The 24,397-nt window shown below is 48.0% G+C and overlaps 1 protein-coding gene across 2 annotated transcripts in view; it reads left to right on the forward strand.

Moving 5' to 3' along the window:
- Positions 1–21,189, forward strand: part of Aldh1a3 (aldehyde dehydrogenase 1 family member A3) — a 31,729-nt gene extending 10,540 nt beyond the window's left edge. Inside the window, exons 4-13 of one of the 2 annotated variants that reach the window (XM_027408102.2) lie at positions 2,850–2,979; positions 3,498–3,559; positions 4,301–4,429; positions 6,277–6,390; positions 7,474–7,576; positions 9,345–9,529; positions 13,541–13,705; positions 14,485–14,642; positions 15,763–15,837; positions 20,996–21,189. In XM_027408102.2, the coding sequence (XP_027263903.1) occupies positions 2,850–2,979; positions 3,498–3,559; positions 4,301–4,429; positions 6,277–6,390; positions 7,474–7,576; positions 9,345–9,529; positions 13,541–13,705; positions 14,485–14,642; positions 15,763–15,837; positions 20,996–21,068 (1,194 nt within the window). In that variant the 3' untranslated portion in view covers positions 21,069–21,189. The remainder of the gene's footprint in view (positions 1–2,849; positions 2,980–3,497; positions 3,560–4,300; positions 4,430–6,276; positions 6,391–7,473; positions 7,577–9,344; positions 9,530–13,540; positions 13,706–14,484; positions 14,643–15,762; positions 15,838–20,995) is intronic. The other variant, XM_035441383.1, reaches the window with a different exon arrangement.
- The last annotated feature ends 3,208 nt before the right edge of the window (positions 21,190–24,397 follow it).

Consider the following 24,397-nt stretch of genomic DNA (forward strand, 5'->3'; position numbering starts at 1 on the left):
GAGGTTCTTTCTTCTCAAATGACTCTAGCTTGTGTCAGGTTCACAAGACACTGACCAGTACCACATGTGAGTGTAGATACACTTGCACGTGTTTCAATGTATGTGTGGGGGTCAGAGGTCAACATCCTGTTCCACAGGACCAGTGCACTTTGTTTTTTTGCTTTGTTGTTGTGTGTTTTTAAAGTAGAATTTCTGATTGGAGTTCACTAACTAGGCAAGGCTTACCGACCAGTGAGTTCTAGGGACCTGTCTCAACCTCTTTGATGCAGGAATGTGCCACCATACCTGGCTTTTCTTAAACATGGGTTCTGGGGATTGAACTCGGGTCCTCAGGCTTGCAAGGCAAGCCCTTTACTGACTGAGCCATCTCCTTAGCCTCCCCTCCCTTTAAAGAACCTGCTGTCTAAGTTTATTGTGAACTGAGTTTTGTTTGTACAGATTCTTTACAACCAACCTAGAGATTTCAAGCTATTACTCTGCTAAGCAATCTTGCCTGGGTTAAGGATTTAAAAATCTGTGGGCAATGCTTATTGAATGTCCTCCAAGAAGCTGATTTGTAGGCTCTGGGCTTGTATGTGTACTATTTCACTTTAAAGTCAGGAAGTTGAGGATCAGAAAAAGTTAGTACCCTGTCCAAGGCCACCCAGCCCAAGGTAGAAATCCAGGATAGCAGACAGATGGTTGCCATGTCGCAAACTTTCCCACAATGCTCCATCTGTGTCCTCTCCCTTGCCTTATCACAGCAAGGAGCCAAGAACAGACAGATACCTGACTTTATGCACAGGTGTGCTCACGCTCTTGGGAACTTCACAGAGCTGAGGGCCTTTGGATATTCTTTAAAATGCTAGGCTTCTCAGAAAATGAAAGTGTCAACTTGGATGCCAATCCAAAGGGGCCAAAGGTACAAGGTACTGGGTGTCATGCTGGCCTCCTCCAAGTGGTTGGTACTGCAGGTATGACCCAGGCCTCAGTCAGAACTAACCAAGTTCTGTTGTCTTCAACAAGTCTGAGTCCTTCTTTCTTGGGGTCATAGCGAGGATCACCAAACAAGCACCTGTGTAGTGCTCAAGAGAAAGCTGGGCTGTGTACCAGTTAGCACCTGGGCAATTGCACTGCTGTGGCTGCTTATATGAGTGTTGTGTTTCCTGATTCTCTTAACTAACCTACCAGCTCCAAGAGGGTGAAAATGTTGATATCTTCATTTTACAGCAGAGGTAACTGAGGTGGAAGACATTTGGGGGGCTCAAACAGCATCAGTCAGGGCAGACAGCTTCTCTGACTAGGGAGATGGCTCAGTCAACACAGTGTTTGCTGCACAGACATGAAGATCTGAGTCTGGATCCTCAGCATCACTTAAAAAGCTAGGAATGGCAGGTTGTACCTGTAAATCCCAGGTCTGTGGAGATGGAGACAGGGGACCCTGAAGCTTACTGGCCAGCCAGTCTGGTTAAATCAGTGAACTCCAGACTCAAGGAGAGACTGTCTCAAAAAGTAAGGTGGCCAGTGGTTGAGGAAGCTTCTAGATGCATACACACCCATATGCACATGTGTCCATACACACATGAACATGTACACACATACCTACCACATACACAGAAAGAAGCAAAGGTCAGACAGAAGAGCCTTGAGTATCTTTTTTTTTTTTTTTTCTTTTTGGTCTTTCAAGACAGGGTTTCTCTGTATTGGTTTGAAGGTTGTCCTGGAACTTGCTCTGTAGACCAGGCTGGCCTCAAACTCACAGAGATCCACCTGCCTCTGCCTCCTGAGTGCTGGGATTAAAGGCATGAGCCACCAATGCCTGGCCAAGCCCTGAATATCTTAAGCCTTCCAAATGCCTAGGGACAGCCGCCTAACCAGTGATGGCTGAGGTGGCTGGATGTCAGTGCTGGCTGGCTGGCTGGCCAGCCTTAGGGAGTCACTGGGCCCTATTATCATCAGTGTCTGCCCCTTCATCTTCTAATGGGAACAGAGACACCCAGCCCGCCATACGACATAGGCAAGTGCTTTGGGGATAAAGCCCTGGGTAAGGAATGAGGAGGCACCTCCCTTCCTCTTTCTAGCATCATCTAGTCCCATAGACACTTCAGCAGGAATCCAGCCCTAGGCATCACATCAGGATCGGGTGGATACTTCCTGTGAAGCAGGATAACTGGAGGTTCCAGCCAGCATAGCGCTCCACAGGGCTGCTTGTGTGAGGGATAAAGGGGTTTCTTTCACCCAGACTAGAAATAGAAAAGAATCCCAATATTGAGCAGGGTCACCCTGGCCTGGGTGACCGCCTAGTCCAGCCGGCTTGCCCTCCCTGCTCTGTTTCCACATCCGGCCTGCTGCCTGTTTGGAGAGCACTGCATCTTTGTGCTGGTGGCTTGACCCTCCTGAACTCTGTCATTCTTTCCGCTGCCACACTGACCCGCTCAGCTGAGAGGGAAAAGCCAACAACGTCTTCCCTTTCTCTTTTGTTAGAAGAAACCACCCTCTTGCTAGCCAACTTCTGGAAGCTCCCTGGAGTGCATGAATTTGCATGTCTGGATGGTACAGTGGAGACTGCTCTGGATGGAAGAGCAAATGCCAGAGTGGCTGGCAGCCAGCACACCTTCAAATGAGCAGCAAGGGAGACAGTGCCCATGCTTCACCAGCCCCCTGCTTCAGGCACCAGGCAGAATAGGCTGGCCAGTCCTTGCCAGTAGGGTCAGGTCCATTTCAATGGAGAGGCAGGCTTTCTAAAGTGGCATGTAAGACCGAGGTGTAGTGCTGTGCCTAGGGTTGGGCTTTCCCCTGCACCCCTCTACTTAACAACCGGAAGAGAAAAGAAAACCGTGTCTACAAAAGGAGCTGTCTTGTTCTTGCAGACTCTGGAGACGATGGACACTGGCAAGCCATTCCTTCATGCCTTCTTTGTCGACCTGGAGGGCTGTATTAAGACCTTCAGATATTTTGCCGGGTGGGCAGACAAAATCCAGGGCAGGACCATCCCCACAGGTGAGCCTATACAGGATAGACTGGAGCCTCGCTTGGGTCTACTGGGGAATTTGTCTTCTCTTCCCTCTAGGCCTTTTTCCCTGTGGGGCATCCTTCCCCCTGCCCTCTCCCCACATGGCAACAGGTTGATTCTTCCTGGGAACACAATTCATGCTTTGAACTTGAGCTCAAATCACTTCTTTGTGTAATGGATAAGACCTGGCCCCTTTGCAGGCTTCTCCATTTCTTTCTTATAGCTTTGCCATGTGAAATTCTTTTATGTTTGTTTGTTGTGGGGTTGGTTTTATGTTTTGTTTTTTCCTGTTTTGTTGGTTTGCTTTGTTTTTGTGAGACAGGCTCTTTCCATTATGTAGCACCAGCTGTCCTGGTAATGTAGACCAGGCTGACCTTGAACTCCCAGAGATTCACTTGCTTCTGCCTCCCAAGTGCTGAGATTGAAGGTGTGTGCCAGCAAGCACAGGCCCGTGTGCAGTTCTTCACCATGATTGTGTTCTTTCCCTGTGTCACCTCTCTTCCAGATAACAACGTTGTGTGTTTCACCAGGCACGAGCCCATTGGGGTGTGTGGGGCCATTACACCAGTGAGTATGGAAGTTTGCCATCACAGACTCTGTTTCTGCCCACTACAACCACCACAGGCTGAGTGCAAGCTAGGGGCATGGGGGTCTGTGCCTGAGGTTGCCCAGGGTGGTTCGGGGTGTTTGGCAGGAAGCATGGTAGATTCCAGCAGAGTGGTTAGAATGGCCTGCTCCTCTGTGATGCAGAGTCTCTTAACTGGGGCTGAAGAATAAAAAAGTTTGGTCAACAGGGAAGAGGGCTTTGCAAGCAGTGCGACCTGCCTGGGCAAAGACATGGGTTGTCTGCCTCCTTGGAAGGAAGCAGAGGAAGGCTGGTGAGTGGGAGCTTAGGCTAGGTCGAGCACACTGGCAGATAGCAGGGCCATTCCCGAAGCCTGTGATGCCAGGCGGTTGAGACCTGCGCATGTTGGGGAACTCAGTGCTGCCTCTCTGTTTGGGAAGTCCTGGGCCACTTCCACAGCAACTGAGTGAATGAGGATGGAGGAGACAAGGAAAGTGCCACCCCTTTAGCAAGCATTCTGGAGGGAATGGGAAGGCACATAGCATAGAACTGCTCCTGCGTTAGCATCTCCAGGGTGCTGCTGAGAAGCACTGGGCTCCTGCACTCTTGCACACACCTATGCTCTCCTTCAAAGTCCGATTCAGACCAAGCAGAGGAAGTGTCCTCCACAGAGGGAGGTGGGCCCTGGGTTGGAGGCACAGTGGACCTGAGCCTCAGGGCCCCCGTCTCATGCTCTGGCACAGTGGAACTTTCCCCTTCTGATGCTGGCCTGGAAACTGGCTCCTGCCCTGTGCTGTGGGAACACTGTGGTCCTGAAACCTGCTGAGCAGACACCCCTCACCGCCCTGTACCTTGGCTCTCTCATCAAAGAGGTAAGAAGTCTGAAAAGAAGGTATTATGTATTCCAGATAGATCCCCACCCCCATGAGCTAGGCACCATGAGAATCCTTGATGGGGGCCACCAGCTCATGGTGCAAAGGGAAGGATGTGACTGCTTTTGTTCGTTGTAGCTGATCTGGAAGCTTCTGTTCCTCCCCATATTCCTAACACGATCCTGTCCCTCTCCCCCTCATTAACTCACAGACTTGTAGTTAGCACTGTTTTATCTAGAGCATTTGCAGGAGGGGGCCAAAAAAAGGGAGCCCCAAACTCCACAGGTCCTGGGCTCAGAGGCCATGGGAAGTGAAAAAGTCCTTCCTCCTCTGGGAAGGGTGGCCTTGCCAGCTAGCTAGGTAGCTGCAGCTGTGCGTAGGTCCCCAAGAGCCTCCACACTGTCCTCCCCACCCCAAGGGAGCCACAACTCAGGGAAGCAGTGGCCCGCAGGGACACCTGCTAGACACACCTGGCAACATATTTTAGCCATTCCATCATCAGTGTGCATACAGCAAAGATTGAAAGAACAGGAAGACACATGAGCTGGAAGAAAGGCCACCACTTCACTCCCAGCCGGACTGAGGCTGCTGGGAAGTACCTGCTGGACCACTGAGGGCAGCTGGGGCCTCTGGAATCAGGCAGCTCTCACCTTCCTGCCACTAGCTACACAGGACATGTTTATCATGTAAAAGAGGCTCTGGGAGCCTCCCAGCACTTGGGAAGCAGAGACAGGTGGATCTCTGTGAGTTCGAGACCAGCCTGGTCCACAAGAGCTAGTTCCAGGACAGCTTCCAAAGCCACAGAGAAATCCTGTCTCGAAAAAAAACCAATAAAAGATTCAAGCATCGTCCTAAAAGGGCATTTTCAAAATAAAGTCATAGGCAAGACCCCACTGTGCTGGGAACAGCAACTTCTACCTCATTAGGTTGGTGAAAGTCTTGTTAATGGGGAGGCCTCCCATATGTGCCCTGCATGAGTGTGAGCATGGAAGATTCAGCAACCCCCTGCCTCAGCAAGTGCCAATCCTGGATGAGCCCAGTGGGTCCAGCAAGGGGAAGGATTTCTCATTTTACCTGTATAAGGGTGGGGCAGGGTAAGACCCAACATTGGCTCGACAAGGGCATCGACGATCTGGAGGGGGTGTGTCCAAGGGACTTCTTGTTCCCTCAATACACGCATAGTCATGCATGCACACACAGTCACACACAGTCACACATGTTCTCATATTCACATGTTTATACACACATGCACACACATGTGATCTCTCACACACATACAGGTGCACCCATTCACACACTCATACAAACCCAGGCTCTCTCACAAAAGCACATACGTGCTTTCACGTTCCCATGCTGTCTCACACCCCCACACACATATACACAGACACATTCTCACATAGGCACATTCATATTCCCAGGTATACACATACAGACAGACATACAAGCACATGCGAGCGCGCACGCGCACGCGCGCGCGCGCGCACACACACACACACACACACACACACACACACACGCACACACACACACCCCTTATGCAAGAGGGCCACTGCCACCTAGTGGCATCCCTGAATCTTTGCCCCTCAACCCTGCTGGGGTAAGAGGCTCTTCAGGGGCAGAGTGATCAATTCACTAAGTGCTTGCACCCAGGCTTGCAGCAGAGGGTTAGGAGGGCAGCTCACTGAGGAGAGGTTTCCGATGTGGGTGCATTCTGCCCAGTGCATAACACAGCTTCCCTTAGAGAGTGCTGCTCTGCTTGGAGACATTACATGGCTTAAACAACGCTTGCCACCCCTGTAGACAGTGCTGTCCCTCTGATCCTCCGATACCATTTCTGTTCCTCCCAGGTGGGGTTCCCTCCGGGTGTGGTGAACATCGTGCCAGGCTTTGGGCCCACAGTGGGAGCAGCAATCTCCGCTCATCCACAGATCAACAAGATAGCCTTCACAGGGTCCACAGAGGTAAACCCTCTTCATGAGCTGCTGGCAAATACAACAACCTCTCTATTATTTGAAACCCACAGACATTTCCTTGAGAAACTCAAGTACCATTTGCTTATTTTTTCTAAATCTAACTATGTTCTATTAGTAAAATGTCACTGTTCCAGTTCCCAAACTAAATAAATAGTTAATAGGATTTGGAAGCCTTCAAAAAATAAATGAGAGATAAGATAAAATAAAAATGTAAAACATCTGTATAGTAAACAATATCATAATTAAGGCTAAGAGATGATAAACAAGCTGTAAAAAACCAGTTGTGCTGCATGCAGCTCTCTAAATGTTTATATATCCTTCATATGTGAAGAGCACCTAAAAATCAATAAAAAGACAAGCAGGATGATGGGAGAAATGGACATCTCTGAGATATCTAGTCTGGCTAGGAGCCTGCTACCCACCCCACTCCTGTCCTTCCCTTTGGCAGCCAGGGTGAGTATGCTTAGAGACTCCTGTCAGAATTAGACCATGGCCTACAGCCACCATTCCCCCATGTGGCATTAAACAGCCCTGGCACTGTACACACTGAGCTATCCAGCTCTAAGTTGTGGGGTCTGCCCTGGTCTTCTAGGTCTTTCCCAGCTCAGAGGTTCTTTGTGTCTGGCTAAACTTGTTACCACGATGTGTCAGGAGGCATGATAGACCAGATGCACCTCCATCTTCGTACCCAGGGCACAGAGAGACCCCGTCAAGGTGCCTGTGAGTGTTGTCCCGTGGCACCACATCAGCTACCAATTCTCTCTCCTCCTCCCAAGGTGGGCTCAGTCTTTAAAGGCTTCCAGAGAATTGGCCACCTGTCATCTCAAGAATGAACCATCTTTGCTGTTCCCCTAACTTGACAGTCCCCTCAAATCAGCAGTCTTAGCTATCTCTAGCAGGAGTGGAAGATCACCCTTAGCAGGGTGCCCAGCAGCAGTGGCCAGCCTGGGGAGCCAAGGCTGTGTGACAATTTGATGCACAGACCTGGGTGCTTCACTGAGGCAGGTGGCACCTCCTGGGGACAGGTTCACAGAGTCTAAGAGTTAACGCAGCCTGATTCTTACCCCGAAGGTTGGAAAGCTGGTTAAAGAAGCTGCCTCCCGGAGCAACCTGAAGCGAGTCACGCTGGAGCTGGGGGGCAAGAACCCATGCATCGTGTGTGCTGATGCCGACCGTGAGTCACTGGGGCCACAGGTCTTTCCTCACTTCCTAGTGTGCTTTCAGGACCCACGAAAAGAGGAGCGTACACACACACAGTGGAACGGGCCACTCATTGTCCCCTCATCAGGCCCAGCCTATGGAGGGTAGAAGGGAGATGGAAAAGCCTGTGGCTTATAGATATTGAAGGGTCTGCCCCTGAAGGCTAAGTTCCTGCACCTAAGGATGTGAGGAAACCAAAGACTGGTCCAGTTTCTCCTGCAGGGAACCTTCTGGGCTGGGGAAGGAGGAGGCAAGCTTCCCACTCTGGGCATCCATTTTTCTATCCTTCAAGTCAGTATGGCCACTGTGTTTGTTCTTATGCTCTTGAAAGAGTCCAAGTGTTTCTTCTTTGTCTTGGACCTGACACACTGGAGAACAGCCTTGCTGACCCTTCAGAACACAAAACAAAAACATGCTCTGGGTGTCATCCCTGTGTCACCTCTTCCCTGGGAAAGCCACCCGCACAGCAGCTGGGAGCATCTAGTGTCCTGCCAGAGCTGTGTGACCCAATATTACAATGTATGTTATTGCTGGCTGCTATGTCCAGAAGAGGGCAGAGAGGACCACACTGGGCATCCAGTCACCTGATTGCTAGGTCACCTTATGTCTAGGTCACCTCTCAAAAGGTGTGACTCCTCAAAGGCCTTAGAGCACCTAGGCTTTAAAGAGCAGCCTCCCCCACTGTCCACTGGTGCCAGAAATTCCTGCCACAGAGAACAAAGCCTTCTATTCCACACTTAGATAAGACCGGATTTGAAAATAGCCCTGAGAAATAATGACACTGGCACGATTTCTCACTGAGAAGTGAAGGAGGGGTAGCCGTTCCTTTCCCTGAAGCCGGTTTTCAGTGGGAGAGAAGACTGAGGAAGAAAGCCAGGGAGGCTGTGGAGAGGGATTGCCCAGCTCTTGCCTAAAGCAATGTTGCTGCTGCAGTCACTTGGAACAGTTTTCTATGTTTCCCTACTGTGACTCACATTTGGGGTCCCAAACTCCCATCCCAAAGAACTAGGACTGCTTTGAATTATGGGGTCACTATAGTGGATGTCCCACCTGCTGTCCACTCCATGGAGTGAACCCCACAGCAAAGCACCAGAAGCAAATCATACAAGGGCTGGTTTACCATAGTCATGAAAACAGAGCCTGCTCCCCCACTCCCCGCCCCTCTGCTGCCTTTTCCTCCTGCCTCCTCCTCCAGGCAGCGCCATTCCACAAAATTAAATCCTGACATAATGTCCAGGGTGACACACACCATTCTGCCACTTCAGTCATCCTTCCTGGCTCTCACCAGGGACCAAGAAATGAATTGGTGTCTTGAGGAGTGGCATTTGAGCCTAGCCTCTGGCCCAGCTGCAGGGGTGAGGTGCATGGAGGCCCATGTGCATTGTGAGGCTGTCGTGTTTCAACCCTGCGGGGGTACAGTCCCTCCAGACTGTCCCCAGCGTCGGACAGGAAAGCTGGGGTGGGGGTTCCCTGGACAGATGAGCTGTCCCAGCTCTGCATCATTGGCGTGTTAATGGCCCTGAGAAGTCTTGCTTCTTGGACTTACTTAATTCAAACTTGATGGATCTAAAACCCTTCCCCCGCCCCCATCCCCTCCTTTGGGAAGCACTGAGAAAGAAATATTAGTTTCTGAAGTGCAGTCATCTGGGGCCTGTTTTCTTGTGGGGGCAATTAGAGTTGCAGCTGTCGCCAGGCCTGCTGTAACAACTTAATCGCTTCCTCTTGCCTCCCCTGGCCCCCAGTGGACTTGGCGGTGGAGTGTGCTCACCAAGGAGTATTCTTCAACCAAGGCCAGTGCTGCACAGCCGCCTCCAGAGTGTTCGTGGAAGAGCAGGTCTATGGGGAGTTTGTGAGGAGGAGTGTGGAGTATGCCAAGAAGAGGCCAGTTGGAGATCCCTTCGATGCCAAAACGGAGCAAGGACCCCAGGTAACCCACCAACAAACATGCCTCCATGTGTGATACTCCACTGCGGGCTCAGCAAGGCAGAAGTATGGCCACAGACAGGGCTCCTCCCCCAAGGAAAAGAACTAGTGGGTGCTCTCTGTCACTCGAAGCTTTTGTGTGGAAGCTGATGAAGTTGGTTTTGTCAGGAAATGGAGCAGCAGCCATGGGGACAAGGGAGGAGCCAGTGGGCACAGGGCACAAGGCACAAGGCACAAGGCTATCCATCCATACCCTGTCTTCTTGATATGGTGACCTTTGAACCTTGGGGCTAGGTCACATAGAGAGTTTCCTGAACCCTACAGAAGAGGGACACAGCCAGGGCAATGACTGACAATTCTTGACTCCGGGGTCCTCAAGGTCACATGCATTACAGTGCACGATAACCCCCAGGAACCAGAGAGCTATAGCATGAGAGAACCCCCAGGAACCAGAGAGCTACAGCATGGGATAACCCCCAGGAACCAGAGGGCTATAGCATGAGATAAACCTCAGGAACCAGCGGGTTACAGCATGGGATAACCCCAGGAACCAGAGGGTGGAGAAACTCTAGGGATTGGACTATTATATCCTGGGCAGTGGGAACAGGTTTCTGCAGGTCTGGTTTGTGAAGCCTGGACAGGATGCAAATGGCCATAACTACGAAGTTTAACAAAGTTTGTTGGATATTCAAGAGGGCAGCCTGGCCATCCCTGCACTATTGCAACAGAGCTCGGTGGCAGCTCTCTGCCTTTTGCCAGTCTTGTGCTCAACCCTCGAGTTTCTAGGCATATCCATGACTTACCAACCACTGTCTATCCCAGACATTCACAGTTTATCACTGAGTCAGCACCAAATGTTTACACAGGAAGCTCCTGAGCCCAAACTAGGTTCTGTGGTTTTGTTCCTCCCAGCCCTTAGTTTTCCTCATCTGGGAAATGGGAGTCATAGAGGGTGTCGCATCACCAGGAAGTACTCAGCAGAAGGCATAGATTTGTTCTAAGGGAGAAACACTGACTGGCAGGTCTCTGGAAGTAGGAGGCACATACATTCCTGCATGATTTCAGGGCATCGCCGTCGGTTTGGCAAACCATCCTGTGTGGATGCTGTCTAGGGAAGAAGTGGAGGGGAGATTTTCTGGCCAAGGTGACACCAACCCTGACCCCAGTCCATGTGGCCTGCAGCTCTGATATCCTCTGTCCCTAGCAGGGAAGCTGTGTACATCCTTCATCCCCAATCTCAATCACAAACTCTGAAGTCCTGACACAAGGTAGTCCGTGGCCTCAGTGCAAACATGGCCACAGATCAGTATCAGATCCACAAGTTTTAGAGTTAATCTAGAATGGGTGGGAGACCTGCTAAGGAGAGCTTTCCTCCTATCATTTCCTTTCTTTGCTTCCCAAGTCTCCAGTGTGGCATTGGAGCCAGACACACAGGCTCTTCCGGGGAGTGGGTGTCCATTCCACCTGTGCTCTGCCCGGCCGAGTCCCTTTGGAGCTCACTTACATTATCTACACTGGACATTATGTTAGGATCCTGATGATAACCTTCCTCCTTCCAAGACCTTTAAGGTTTTGTTCCGAAAGGGTGTCCAGCTGCCTAAACACTTCTGTCCATCTCAGGCCTGTGGAAGAACTAGCTGACCTAGATTGGGGGCCAGGGCTGGAGACCGCTTGCTGGAACACTCCATCATCTTTTGGGTTAGCTTGGCAGACAAGCAAGGAGGCCACCTGGCCTGCTCGGGATCCGGAGGCGTCCTCTGCAGAGCAAGCACAGCCGTGGAAGGTCCTGTGGGAGCCATCTTTTTCCACTTCTGGTGCGGTGCCCTACCCTGTCATTCCACATCCTGCCAGATCTCTCTTCCTGTGCTGTAGGCACCAGCTGACATTTCATGGATGGCTATTAGATTTAAACAACGTGTTTATGAGGACTCATGGGGGTGGAGTTTGGGTGTGTAGGGGTTCTGACGGGGACCCCAGCTGCCTGCAAAGACGATGGGGTCTGTCAGTACAATGTAGTTCCAGCCAGCCAAGATCCGAGGCCTGAGGAAGTTAAGTTGCTCCAGTGAGCTACATGGGCCCCCGAGGAGGAGAGAGGTTTCGTAACATATGGGACTTTTCTTCACATGTTAAAAAAAAAAAAGGTTTTAAGTAGCATTTATTTGTTTAATTTGTACGCGTATACCTTTGTGTCTTTGTGTGGGGTGCGCATGCCACAGTGCTCATGTGCGGGGACCAGAGGACAGCTTGACAAGGACAGCAGTCTTTTTCCACTGTGTGGATCCCTTGCCTAGCCCAGCATTGAGCTCAAGTTGTCAGGCTTCATAGCCAGCACCGTTACTTGCAGAACATCTCACCAGCCCCATCTGGAGCTTTTAAGCCAAGATGTGGTTCACCCAGAGAAAGGCTGACAGAACGTGGAACTGCATGTGTTTTGGTTTTTTCCCTTACTTTCTTGTGGTGTGTCAGCACACCCTAATGGTGTGCAAAGGACTACAGTGAAGGGGCTCCCCCAGCACCACCCCACCAACACTTGTTCTTACCTCTCCCTGCAGTGGGGGGTCGCATGGTCTTTATTCCTGGCACTCTCCTCCAGGATTTCCTTACAGGTGGGCAAGCAAAAGTGATGATGCTCTTGGATTCTTTCCCTGTCTCGATGTGAAAGAGATCATGCTGGCTCTACCATCTCATTATTTTTAAAAATTGTTCCTTAAAAAGAAACTCAAAGAACTTTCTTTACTTGAGATAGGTTTATTTACTTTTCATCCTTTTCTACACGAGCATATTTGTGGTATACACATGTGTGTTCATGTGTATGTGCAGCCATGCTTAACATGTGTGTGCATGTACTATATGTTTATGTGGAGGCCACAGGTCAGAGTCAGGTTCTTCCTCTATCAACGTCCACCCTATTTTTTGAGAGGACTACAGGTATAGTTCACCACACGAAGGTTTTTCCATGGATTCCAGAGATCTGATCTCAGGTCCTCAAGTTTTACTGACTGAGCCATCTCCTGGGCCCTGAATTCTTTTCCCTACCTAATGTTACTGGAATGAAACCAAAACTCCTATCTAAAACCCTCAGGAACAGAAACAGCATTTGATTAAACTCTGTCTCTCTCAGCCTGGGAGGGAGGAAACCGTCAACTGGGTCATGATAAGACCATTTGGATTTGAGGAAGAAGACTGTGAATGGGGACAGAAAGAGCACCTTCCATGATGCGCCCATCCCCAGGAGGGGTGGCCTTTTGACAGACGGTTGAGTACTGTGGCCCATAGCTGGGTGTTCATCTGTGAACTGTGGCATAGGGCACCTTGGAGCCAATGAGGCAGTAGCAGAAGGTTGAATCTTTCTGAGTTCATTTCCCTCCAGCCAAGAAGCAGCACCCATCCCCTATTGTGAGACTCACATCACTGTTCCCAGAGATGCTGAGTCAAGTGTTCGGCCCTGCTCCCTCCTCTGTACTTGGATAGGATAATTCCAATAAGTATCCACCCCATCTATGGTACACAGGTAAATATTGGCACCACTAGACTTGAATTTTAGACAAACTGAAGGCATCTTAGCTTAAGTATATCTCAAATGCTGTTTGGTGTGTACTTTATACTAAAAACAATCATGTGTTATATTTCTGATAGCTGCATTTATCTGTTCATCCTGTGTTTTTACCTGTCAAATCTAGTAATTCTAGCAGAATGCCAAGTCCGGAGAGAATGCAACCATTTCAGAACCCATTTCCCCCTTACCCTCAACCTCTCAGCATGAGAAGGGGAACTAGACATGTGAATAAGATCTCAAGTTTAAAGGTGAGAACAGCCAACCTCCCTGTGGCTCCTTGTTTCAAAGCGTCCAGGTTTGTGCATGGGAGGAACATCTGCCCACAAGGCTGTCTGTTTTCTGATCTAGGACTTGACAAGGACACGGGGTAAAGGACCACTGATGGTGCCGAGGCCCACTGAAAGCACAACAGTCTCCTCCTGGAAGGAGGTGGTTATAATTCCCTTCTGTGTTTTGCAGATCGATCAAAAGCAGTTTGACAAAATCCTTGAGCTGATCGAGAGTGGGAAGAAAGAAGGGGCCAAGCTAGAATGTGGGGGTTCAGCCATGGAGGACAGGGGGCTGTTCATCAAACCCACTGTCTTCTCAGATGTTACAGACAATATGAGGATTGCCAAAGAGGAGGTAGGTGTGGTCCCCAGAACTGGGGATCCAGGGGACCTTCAAAGAATTCTTCTGAGGCTCCAGGAATCCCAGAAGCCTTTGCAGGGTAGCCCTGCTATTCTTTGGGCTCTGTTGCCTCCGGTGAACCCCAAGGCCTATGGTAGCTACAATTGTTCCAGCCCTGTTTCTGTCCTTGCTCATGGTCTCCAGCCAGCAGCAGTCCATCTCCTTCCAACAGATGCTCGCACAGCCCAGGTCCAACATCTCTTAGCCTTGTGGGTGTTACCAGACACAAAGTTATGGATTCAGGACCCATAGCTACTTCACACTCTTCAGACTGTCCTTTAACAACAAGTGTCCCTCAGGGAATGTGTCCCAGCTATATTCTCGTTGACCTTTCTGCCATAGTTGTTCTAGAGAACGATGGAGATGGAGATTAAGCAGACTTCCCCCTCACTGTACAACCATAAATCTCCCTGTGCCTCTCAGTCCCATGTCCACCCTGCTGTACATGGGTTTTCCACAAGGTTCTGAGAATGACAGTTCTCACAAACAGTGCTAGCATACAGGGATCATAAATGCAGTGTATATATGTTTGGGTTCTCTTCCATTTTTTTTGTTCTATCTTAATTCCCTCATTCAAATTTCAGCTATCATGCAGTTTTAGAGGTCTTGGGAGTTCTTTGTCTTGTGAGGAGGAACTCTGGGACTATGGGAAGGCATGAAAGCTGGGTCCCTCATCAAGCCACACAATCCCATCCTTACAGGCCTCCTACAATTCTCCTTGTAATTGATTACAGATTTTCGGACCAGTGCAGCCAATACTGAAGTTCAAAAATCTTGAAGAAGTGATCAAAAGAGCGAACAGCACTGACTACGGACTCACAGCAGCAGTGTTCACCAAAAACCTGGACAAAGCCCTGAAGCTGGCTTCTGCGCTGGAGTCTGGCACAGTCTGGTGAGCCAAGCATGGGTGCTGGAGCATTTTGCTATCTGAGCCGCTGGCTTGCTAGTTTCATTTTCCATTCATTGGCACAGGTTACATGATGCGCTCACACTGTTTGGGCGCCTTGGAGATCATCCTCTGAAATGGGTATCCCACAGCCTTGAGTCCTTCATGTTTCACATGAAGAAATCAGGGCATAAAAAGAGATTACTTGTCCAGCATCACACAGCTCGTACAGTTGGCCCTCAGTATTTAGCTGCAGAGGATTCATTCCTTGCTGAGAGACCAAAGTCTATGGCTACTCAAGTCTCTCCATGTGCAGATATCTTAGGAACATTTTCCAGCTTGCTTGCTTATTTGTTATTATGTATTTATACATTTATTTATCTATCTATTTATTTATACCATACTGGCACTCTGGCCCCAGACCTGGAACATACTAGAAAGGCATTTTATCACCAAGGTATACCCCATCCTATCCTGCATACTTCAAAATCATCTACAGGCTTGACGACATCTAGTATAATACTGTGTTGATATTTATTGTATGCTACTGTTTAGAGAATACTGTCAAGGAGAAAAAGAATTCTGCACAAAAATTTGGGTGTGAAGTTAGTTGAATCTGAGGGTGCAGAGCCTATGGTTATCGAGGGTCACGGGACATAGCTTCAAAGCCCGAACCTTTGACAGCTGTGTCACGCTACCTCTCTGATTTTTGTCTCTGGTGGATTCTAAAGACAGCTCATAACTAACCTGCCCAGTATGGACACTTGCCTCTGATCACTGATAATTCTACAGATTGGATACTCATGCCCATCTTCCAGATGAGTGAAGTGAGAGTGAGACTCAAAGAGGTTGAACAAGCTTAGAGTCACCCACACAGTCTAGGAAGCAGAGCTCTGAGATCAGGCCTGCATCATTTCACAGCTAAGCCATCCTCTAGCTCCCTTCCTCCATATATTCCAACTATAGTTTCTGGCAGGAAGAAAGGAAGCAGGAGTGAAGAGGTGTAAGGGGTGTGCTGTGATCAAGTTATGGAAACTTTGCCCAAAGGCCATGTTGTGCCTCCAGCGTCTCAAGATGCAGGCCAGCGCTCTCCAGGTGACCCAAGTGCCTTTTACCCTCTCTCCAGGGTCAACTGCTACAATGCATTCTATGCCCAGGCTCCATTTGGTGGCTTCAAAATGTCTGGAAACGGCAGAGAATTGTAAGTGTTTCTGGCGCTCAGTCGTCCCTCTTCCCTGAAGGCTGGTGATCCCTCAGTGGAGGCTGCTCGGGATCTGTGCCTTCTTCCTTCCTCCCTTCCCACCCTACTCTCCCTCCTAAGCTCCAGAACCAAACTGCAGCCGCAGCTTCTTGCCCTACCTAGCACCATCACCCTAGGGACATTTTACAGTGCTTTGGCCTAGGTTAGCAGGATGGGGGGTGTGGCAAATGAGAGTCTTAGAACACATATCTCTACTTTGGGCAGAGAAAACAGACTGGCTCAATCAGTCTCTGAATCCGCCTGGCTCTGCTTTCAGAGCCTGGCACAAGCTTTGAGGACATACCGTGAGTGACTCTGCTTCCTTCTGGATACCTTTCTGAGTGGCCCATGGCCCCAGCAGAACATTCTGGGTTGAACAAGTTCCTCTGTGTCTCTTTCCTGTTTGGCCTCCTAACATTCATGGGTGGGCCTTCTTGCCTCTGGCCCAGGCCCAAAGCTGGGTGGAGTGTCCCAAGGGTTCCCAGCTACATGCTGGCATCTCTTTCCATCCTCCCTTTCTGCTGTCCTGGGTTTTATTAGCCAATGTGGACAAACATCTTGGTAGGCTCAATGTTCCTGGGGAGCCATCTGTAACAACACCCCAAGGCTGTTCCTGGACCTTTCTGAGGGCTTGTGTTCTCCTTTTGTTTAAACAGTTTGTGTCATTTATATACAAATGCTTTATCTTCTACAGTTTGCACTTGCAGTCAGAACAGACACTGGGCACTTTTTCTCAGCCAAGGCCTTAGTAGGGACACTAAGCAGCTCTGCTTTTAGATTCTTGAGGATATTACAATGGGGGAGGGGCTGGCTTCCACTGGCTCTTGACTGGTCTACATGGAGTTGGGCTCTTTCTCCACCTCAGCTCTGTTCAGACAATCCTTTATTTATGACAGATGACAGATGCTCAGGAGTGATCTGCACACACGAGCAAAAACCACAGAGTGTCCTTTGGTCCCCTCCTTGGTCCTATGACTGATGCTCAGTCGGCAGCCTGTTGACTTTGCTGTCTTGGAGCCTCCACTTCATGGCCTATGAGAGGAGTCTTCCAGCTGAGGATGGGAGGTCAGAGCTAGGGTCCCTTCCAGGCTCCTCCAATAGTAACAATGCTGGTGACAACTGTCATTTGCTGAGCATAGACCCTAGAAGGTTTCATGAGAACCCCTGCACAGTCATTTATGTTCTTGTGGAGACAGTCGTGAGAGGGGATAACAGTTTTCAGGGGACGAGATAGACCCAAGAAGCTAGTGGTCATAAGGGATGAAGAGATGGCTCAGCCAGCTCACAATCAAAAGGACAAGAATTAAGAATAACACTGGCACCCTGGCCTCGGGCTTCCAATAGCCCAGGACTTGCTGGGCAGAGGCCACCCGTGCCTTGTGGTGTTTTGAATTTTGTCTGGGGAAGATTTGGTTTTGTTTTTGCAGTACTGGGGATTGAACTTATGTCATATGAGGCAAGTTCTCTACCACTGAGCTAACCCCTGCCCTAGGAGTCATCTTTGTAAGTCACTTCAGATGAAGCCACCAGAGCTCATGTGGTCACTTGTCGCCTCTGGTCCTCTGTCTTCAGCCAGGCGGGTTGTGGAGACTAAGGAACATAAACCCCTCATAGCCTTCCTTCTAGAGCCTGGAAGGCAGCAAGCACCCCAGTCCCTTAAGTGACAGTCACTGGAAGGGCAGAGGGGAGGCCTCCTGCCTGGCCTTCCCTACAACCACTGAGGATGCACTGCTTAGCTTTCTTACCTGGGCCACTCATTTCTCTGGGCGGGGTCCATGGTCCCTATGCCTGCTACAGACTGACCTGCTAAGCTCACAGACCTTGGTCATGTTTCATCCAGACAGCTGTGCTGGGGACTTTCTTGAATGTCTGGGTTTTTTAAATTATTATTATTTGTTTTGTTTTTGGATCTTTGGCATATATTTTCCCAAAGCTTTTTTTTTTTGGTGAAATATTTTTAAATCATTCATAAGGTGCCTGGAAACTGCCTTGAAAAATTATTTCTATTTTCAGTTGTTTCAGATTAATGTTTCCTTGTTGCAACAAGTTCCCCTTTTCTATGCTGGAGTACCACAAGGTGGATTCCATGGTTTTCCCCAAACTGGTCACTGGGGCTGGGCTGGTTACTGGCTGTACACACGCCAGCCCCTCCAGGATGTGTTTCTGGGCTGATCTTTCATGGAGCCTGAAGAGTCTGTTCCTCTTGGTGAATTGCTTCCTGGTTCTTTGCTTTGCAGTATAAGTAAGGCATCCAAGACAGGCAACAGAAACTCATACAACAGAGATGGGGCAAGGTCAGGCTTTACTCTCTGATCTTTAATCCCACTTGTTAAAGGAACTCATTTCATTCATTCAATCATGGGTTCACATGGCAAATATTTGTTTTTGGTTTTGTTTTTCTAAATTAAAAAAAGTAAATTTAAATTTAAAAATATTTTTAAAAATTTAATAGTAGAAACAAATATAAACCCAAAACCAAAGCTTCTGGAAAAAGCACTTGGTCTGGCCTGTCTTGTGTTGCTCTTCAAACTTGACCTTGGCCTCCCACCCAGCCTTGGGCCTCCGGCTGGGTCTCTAAAGACATCCTTGCTGACAACAGTTTGTTCAGGGGCACATCCACAGCAGACCCTGTGGGCATGAGGTGAGAGTAGCCATACACTTTCACAGAGGACGTGAGCCTTGATCTCTTGGCAATTTGCCTCTTGCTGAGTATCTTGACTACTCCAAGCTTGGTGCTGGGAACTACTATCAATCCTTGTCACCATTGATATTCTAGGGAGGTTTATTAGGAGGAAGGCCGAGCTCCCAAATGGCCTTGGTTGCTGAGGTAGAAAAGACTGGGTGAGGGGTTGAATGAGGACAGCAGGAACTTGAACCAGAACAACAGATGAGGAAATAGAAAGAAGAATGAGGAATCTACAGGCTGTTTCCTGAAAGAATGCTGACACTTCTGAGCTTGTTCAACAAGAACTAATTCAGGAAGGTTTTAATCCCTTTTCTTTACTATGGGATCGATAAACCACTAACACTTAGAATTTTTGCAAAACAATATTTGCTCATTTTGAAAGTTTATAGTGCATTTTCTGTGGCTATGCATAAATCCACTCATTCTTTGCTGTTTACTGATGTGGAAGCAAGCTACTTTTTGCCCTCGAAGACAGGTTTTGGATATCCCCCAGTCTTTTAGTGAAAGCCACCTAGAATGGGTACTAATATTATTTCCACAGGGCCTCAGCATTATTATTATTATTATTACAAACCCTGTTTATAAGCTTCCTTGTATATAAATATTAATGCATTTAGTGTGGTGGTCTTCAGAATGAATTCCTAGAAATCAGTGCTCAGCTACATTAAAGTGTCTCTGTGTGATTTCGCATGTCTTTATGTGTGAGACATCTAGTGTCCCTTTCACACTTGTTGGAATTTGCACATCTTTTTCTGCAGTATGTCCTTTGTAGAATTTTCCCACTTGATTGTGTTTTCCCTGTTGCTTTATAAGAACATTCAATGCATTGATGAAAACAACACACCTTAACGGTGGCATTGCCCATTCAGCACAGAGTGGCCCATGTGACTTCTCTCTAGTTGATGTAACTGGACAGGAGTGGTGGTGTTCCCACAGTACAGTTGAAACAACCTCAGGGATTTCAATCAACTTGACTCATCTACACAGTCCTAAGCCCTATTGCTCTTTTATACTCAAGCAGGCAGCATTATCACCCAGAGAACTTACTGAATACAAACTTCCTGACTCCACCGAGGAAATTTATGATCCCATAAATAAGTTGCTTTTCTAATGATACTGAAAACTCAGTGTCTTAGATGGCACAAACATGGGACTACAAGCTCTATAGAATAGGTGCAGCTCTCTCCGAACTTAGATCAAGGTGTCTGCTAGGCCGGAGGCTTGCGAGGACTGAGTTTTCTAGCCTTTCCCAGCCCCTAGAGGCTCACCTCATACTTGGTTCATACAGTCATCTTCACAACCAGCCTGGTGACACTTTTTTGGGTCTTGTCTTCAATTCTTAAGGACCACTGGGCTACCCAAATGACCCAGAAAATTCTCTATTTTGAAGTCAGCTGATTAGTCATGAGCATTCCATCTCCAGCATCTATTCTCCCTTGCTGTGTAACCTAGCATGTGCACCAGGACAGGGGGGTAGGATGTGGACTCAATCTACTACTTTGCTTTCCCTGTTTTACCTGCCACAGTAGTCCTGGGTGAGCCCCGAAATCTGCATTTCTAACACATTCAAAATAAGGTTGATGATGCTAGACTGAATAACTTACCCGCAGGTCTCAGAGATGAGACAGAATTATGGCTCAGATCTTTTAATAGAGAGACTGGAGAGGCCATCTCTACCCCCTACCTTTTCCGGAACCAGAATCTATTGGTTTATTTTCCAAAACCGTTAAGAGTGTACTAAGGAGGAATTCTCCGTCCAAGTTGCCTCTTGGTTCTGGGAAAGGGATCTGCTCCAAGGATAGTCTATGATGCCTAGGAAAGATCCCAGGCCCCTCTAAGACTTAAGGAAAGGAAATATGCCAAAGATGCTAACCCAAGGGCCATCACCTCCCCATGCCTAGCCTGTGTCGATGTCTGTTCCTTTTCTCCTGCAGTCTGACCCCGCTCTTCTTACAGCTGTGCCTTTCAGAGCCAGATGACCCTATGACCCCCCTGGCCACCTCCTTGGACTTAGACATAGATATTTTTGTCTCTTCAAGTAGTAACAAATTACCACTTAAAACTTACATAGTCAGTGCAGTTCTCACACCCCAGATCACCCTCATTCACCAGCAAGGACCCCTCTTCTGCAGCCACCTCCCTGACCTTATATTTGTTCTGTTGTTTTCATCTCCCATTGTCCAGAAACAAACCCTTAGTTCTTTTAACGTCTTCAAAAACATCACACACAGGAACTTAAACTCCCATTTCCAGTTCCTGACACTCATTGAAGGCATCATGGTGCCTACTGCTCCTACTATGTCTAGGCACCACATTGTGCCCTGTTGTACAAACCCAAACACTCAAACTGTGCACCAGCGTGCTCAGGCATTAGAAGAGTTTTCCCAGAACCATGAACCGACAGTGTGAACTGCCCCCTTCCTGTCTCTGCAGAGGTGAGTATGCTCTGGCTGAGTATACAGAAGTGAAAACTGTCACCATCAAACTCGATGACAAGAACCCCTGAAGGACAGACCGGTTTCTTCCTCAAAAGCTGAACAGCTGTCTGTGGTGACTCCAACTTGCCGTGAGCAGAAAGCAGGGTGACAGTGCCCATCTTCCCAGGACCCTCTCTTCTGGACACTCGGTCTACTAGAGTTTAATGGTTTTGATTTTCCTCTCACACTCATACTTTAGGGACCAAACTGTGGGTGGCTGGATGCTAGGTGTGAAACTGCAGGCCTGCCTGGGGAGGAACTGGTATCCAGCTGTGACTTTGCCCTTAGCCTAAGTGCAGGGCACAGCAAAGACATCCAGGGCTCTGTTAATACGAGATGGTCTCTGGAGTGTCCCGCAGTTATTTGAAATGTTTTGCTGACCCCAGGGAATGTGAAAGAGCTCACTGCATGTGCTGCAAGCAGATCTGTTCTCACGGGCTCCTCGGGGGTCACCTGAGCATGGAACAACCTCATTCTGAGGCTGAAATGGGACTATTCACAACCCAAGGATTAGTGTTGGCATGAAAGGAAGACTCCAGGGACCCAGGGTGGGAAGTTTAGGGGAAACACATGCCAAGGAAAGGCTCCAGAAGTCTTTGGTCTGTGGGGGTGCCGGCCCAGAAGGCCGCATATTGACACTGACCATGGGATTCACCTTGAAAACAACCCTGACTTTGTAATGACCAAATCAGCATCCCAAAGAGTTTGCCCTGTAGTTATGAGATGGTCAGCCATAACTAAGGTCCTTCTTAGTCAGAGAGCATCCTTAGTGTCACCTTTGCCACTGACGAGTCATTTAAGAACTACCATAGCAGAGCGAACCCTAGGCAATCGAGCAGTACATTTGACACTTGGAGCCTTTATTCACTTTTGCAAATTACCCATTTCCACCACATTCAGTATTGGGTGCGCCCACTTCCCTTTTCTTTTCTCCAGCTCCATTACCCATTTCAGATTGGTAAAGTGCACACCACTGAGAGACAGCTGTCACTGCATCGCTTTGTAGTTGTAAAGTCCCGTTTGGGTTTTCATTTCTGATTGATTAACTTATAACACCTGGATCTTATAGGGGACCCGGTCTCCAGCCAAGTGACTTGGATATTTCGTTCACACTTTAACATTTTTCTTTTCCTTGTCGGTGTATCCATGTGATATGCAAATTCTATGTTTTAACATGGAAAACTAAAACCATTCCCATAATGCCCTAAGAATAGAAGCAACCCCATTGGGTTGACTGTTGTTTGGGTCCTTTAACTGTCAGCAACGCGCACCCCTCCAATTGGCTGTGATGCTTACCCTTAAGGTTTAAAGCTGGACTGAGCAAGATTGACAACAAAGCCTCATATCAAAACCAGTGTGTGCATGAAGAATAAGACGCATGAACTGGAGCTCTCAGCCCTGACAGAAACAAGCACTATTCCATTCACCCTCTTTCCCCCTCAGCACTTACACTACCAGTAACAGGTTAAATCGGGATTTGGCCTCACACACTGAACTTTCAGTATCTCAATAACTCTAGGCACTAACTACCCTTCACCATGGTACATTAGAGGGTTGCTATTCCTCCATTGTACAATAATGCCTTTAATATGAAATGTTACATTATTTATAATTGGTATCATTAATGTATCTTTTTATAGCTGTAAGTACACGGAGGTAGTATATTTAACCTTCTGTAATATACTGTATCTAGAAATGAAAATCTATATAATGTTAGATTTCACTTCTTTCAGGTTTACCCCTGTGGTATGATTTTTAAATGGATTGGACTGGAAATCCTGATCCTAACTTCAGATCTTGTTCAGCAATGACAAAATAAAACTGGACATTTGAGAAACATTCTTTTTTTCTTTCACTGAAGAACTAACCGCATTTGAATTCTATGGTAGAATCTTCTCTCTGAAACTTGTGTGTAATGTGGCTTTTGATAAAGCATTGGCAATAATAAAATTATACTCCTTTAGTCTGTCACACACAGGGCATCTTTTCCCGATGGTGACATCCATTTCCGTGGTCTTGGTTGTTGAACAGACCTGTGCATTACAGGCTAAGTTTAAGCCCCATTTTAACCATAAAACAATGACAATTGAGTACAGAAAATGAGGATTTGGGGAAAACATCTTGTCCCCAAGTAGTGACCATGTTTTGTTTGTTTGTTTTGGTTTTTTTTTTTTTTTGGTAACTTTTCTCTATGATGATCTATGGGCCTGGGCTTAATTTAGCTGAAGTTCTTAAGGCTTCTAACTGCCAAGAAACTTCAGTCACCTGGCTGTGACCTGACATGATGCTGGAGAGGAAACCTTCACTGGACTTGGGTAGGTCTGGAAAGATCAAACTGTGAACTCAGCATCAAAAACTGAAATGGGCCGGGCATTGGTGTGCATGCCTTTAATCCCAGCACTCAAGAGGCAGAGGCAGGCAGATCTCTGTGAGTTCGAGGCCAGCCTGGTCTCCAGAGCGAGTGCCAGGATAGGCTCCAAAACTGCACAGAGAAACCCTGTCTCGAAAAACCAAAAAAGAAAAAAAAAAAAAAAAAGCTGACCTGGGTGAAAAAGCACCACCCACTTAAAAATGGCCCCGGAGAGGTCGGATGAGACCTTTCTTTGTATGTACTAGTGCATGTGTTGCTGTGTTTATGAATATTTCATTTCTCATCCAAATGGATAGACAGATGATGTAAAATTACATTTTTGTTGTTTGAAGAATTAGAGCATGACTGCCCAGAGAGAACCACTGTAGAGACAGTAGGTTTGTGTATGTGTGTATAAGGTGTGTGGATGCATGCATGTGTGCACTTGTATGGCTGTGGTTGGGTCATTCTCTGAAAGGAGACACTTTGGGGTGCTCCAGCTTCACCTCTTGGTGGGTGGCTGCTTTCTAACACCCACTCCTCAATAGAATCCATGCAGCAGACTGCACTCGAAGGTAGAGATTGGGGGTGGTGGTGTTTACAGCATTGTTGGGGGGGGAATATCCGAAGGAAGTGAGGATCTGGCTGAATAAAGACAAACATCAAATGACAAGAAGAATAGTTAGCCTCCTCAGTGGAATGTTCATTCAGAGCAGTAGGTAGCTCACCTACCTCTGACCGTGGTCTACCAGCTGAACCCCGTTGGAGATGGTCATTCCAACCTCAGACTTCTGAAAATCTGGGTGGGATGCAAGCAAACGCAAAAAGAACATAGGTCTATGGGAATGAAAAAGAACCGAAAAGGAATCATAACTGTGCTGTAATAATCTCCTTTGCAAAATTGCGACTAATGAACTCCTCCTACTGGGTAAAGCTGAATGCTGGGATAAGGCCATGCATGTGTTTTTCTACATTGGGCATTTTTCCTAGCCTGTTTCCAAGCTTGTT

The sequence above is a fragment of the Cricetulus griseus genome, chromosome 3, assembly GCF_003668045.3.
Source record: "Cricetulus griseus strain 17A/GY chromosome 3, alternate assembly CriGri-PICRH-1.0, whole genome shotgun sequence".
NCBI classification, from domain to species: domain Eukaryota; kingdom Metazoa; phylum Chordata; class Mammalia; order Rodentia; family Cricetidae; genus Cricetulus; species Cricetulus griseus.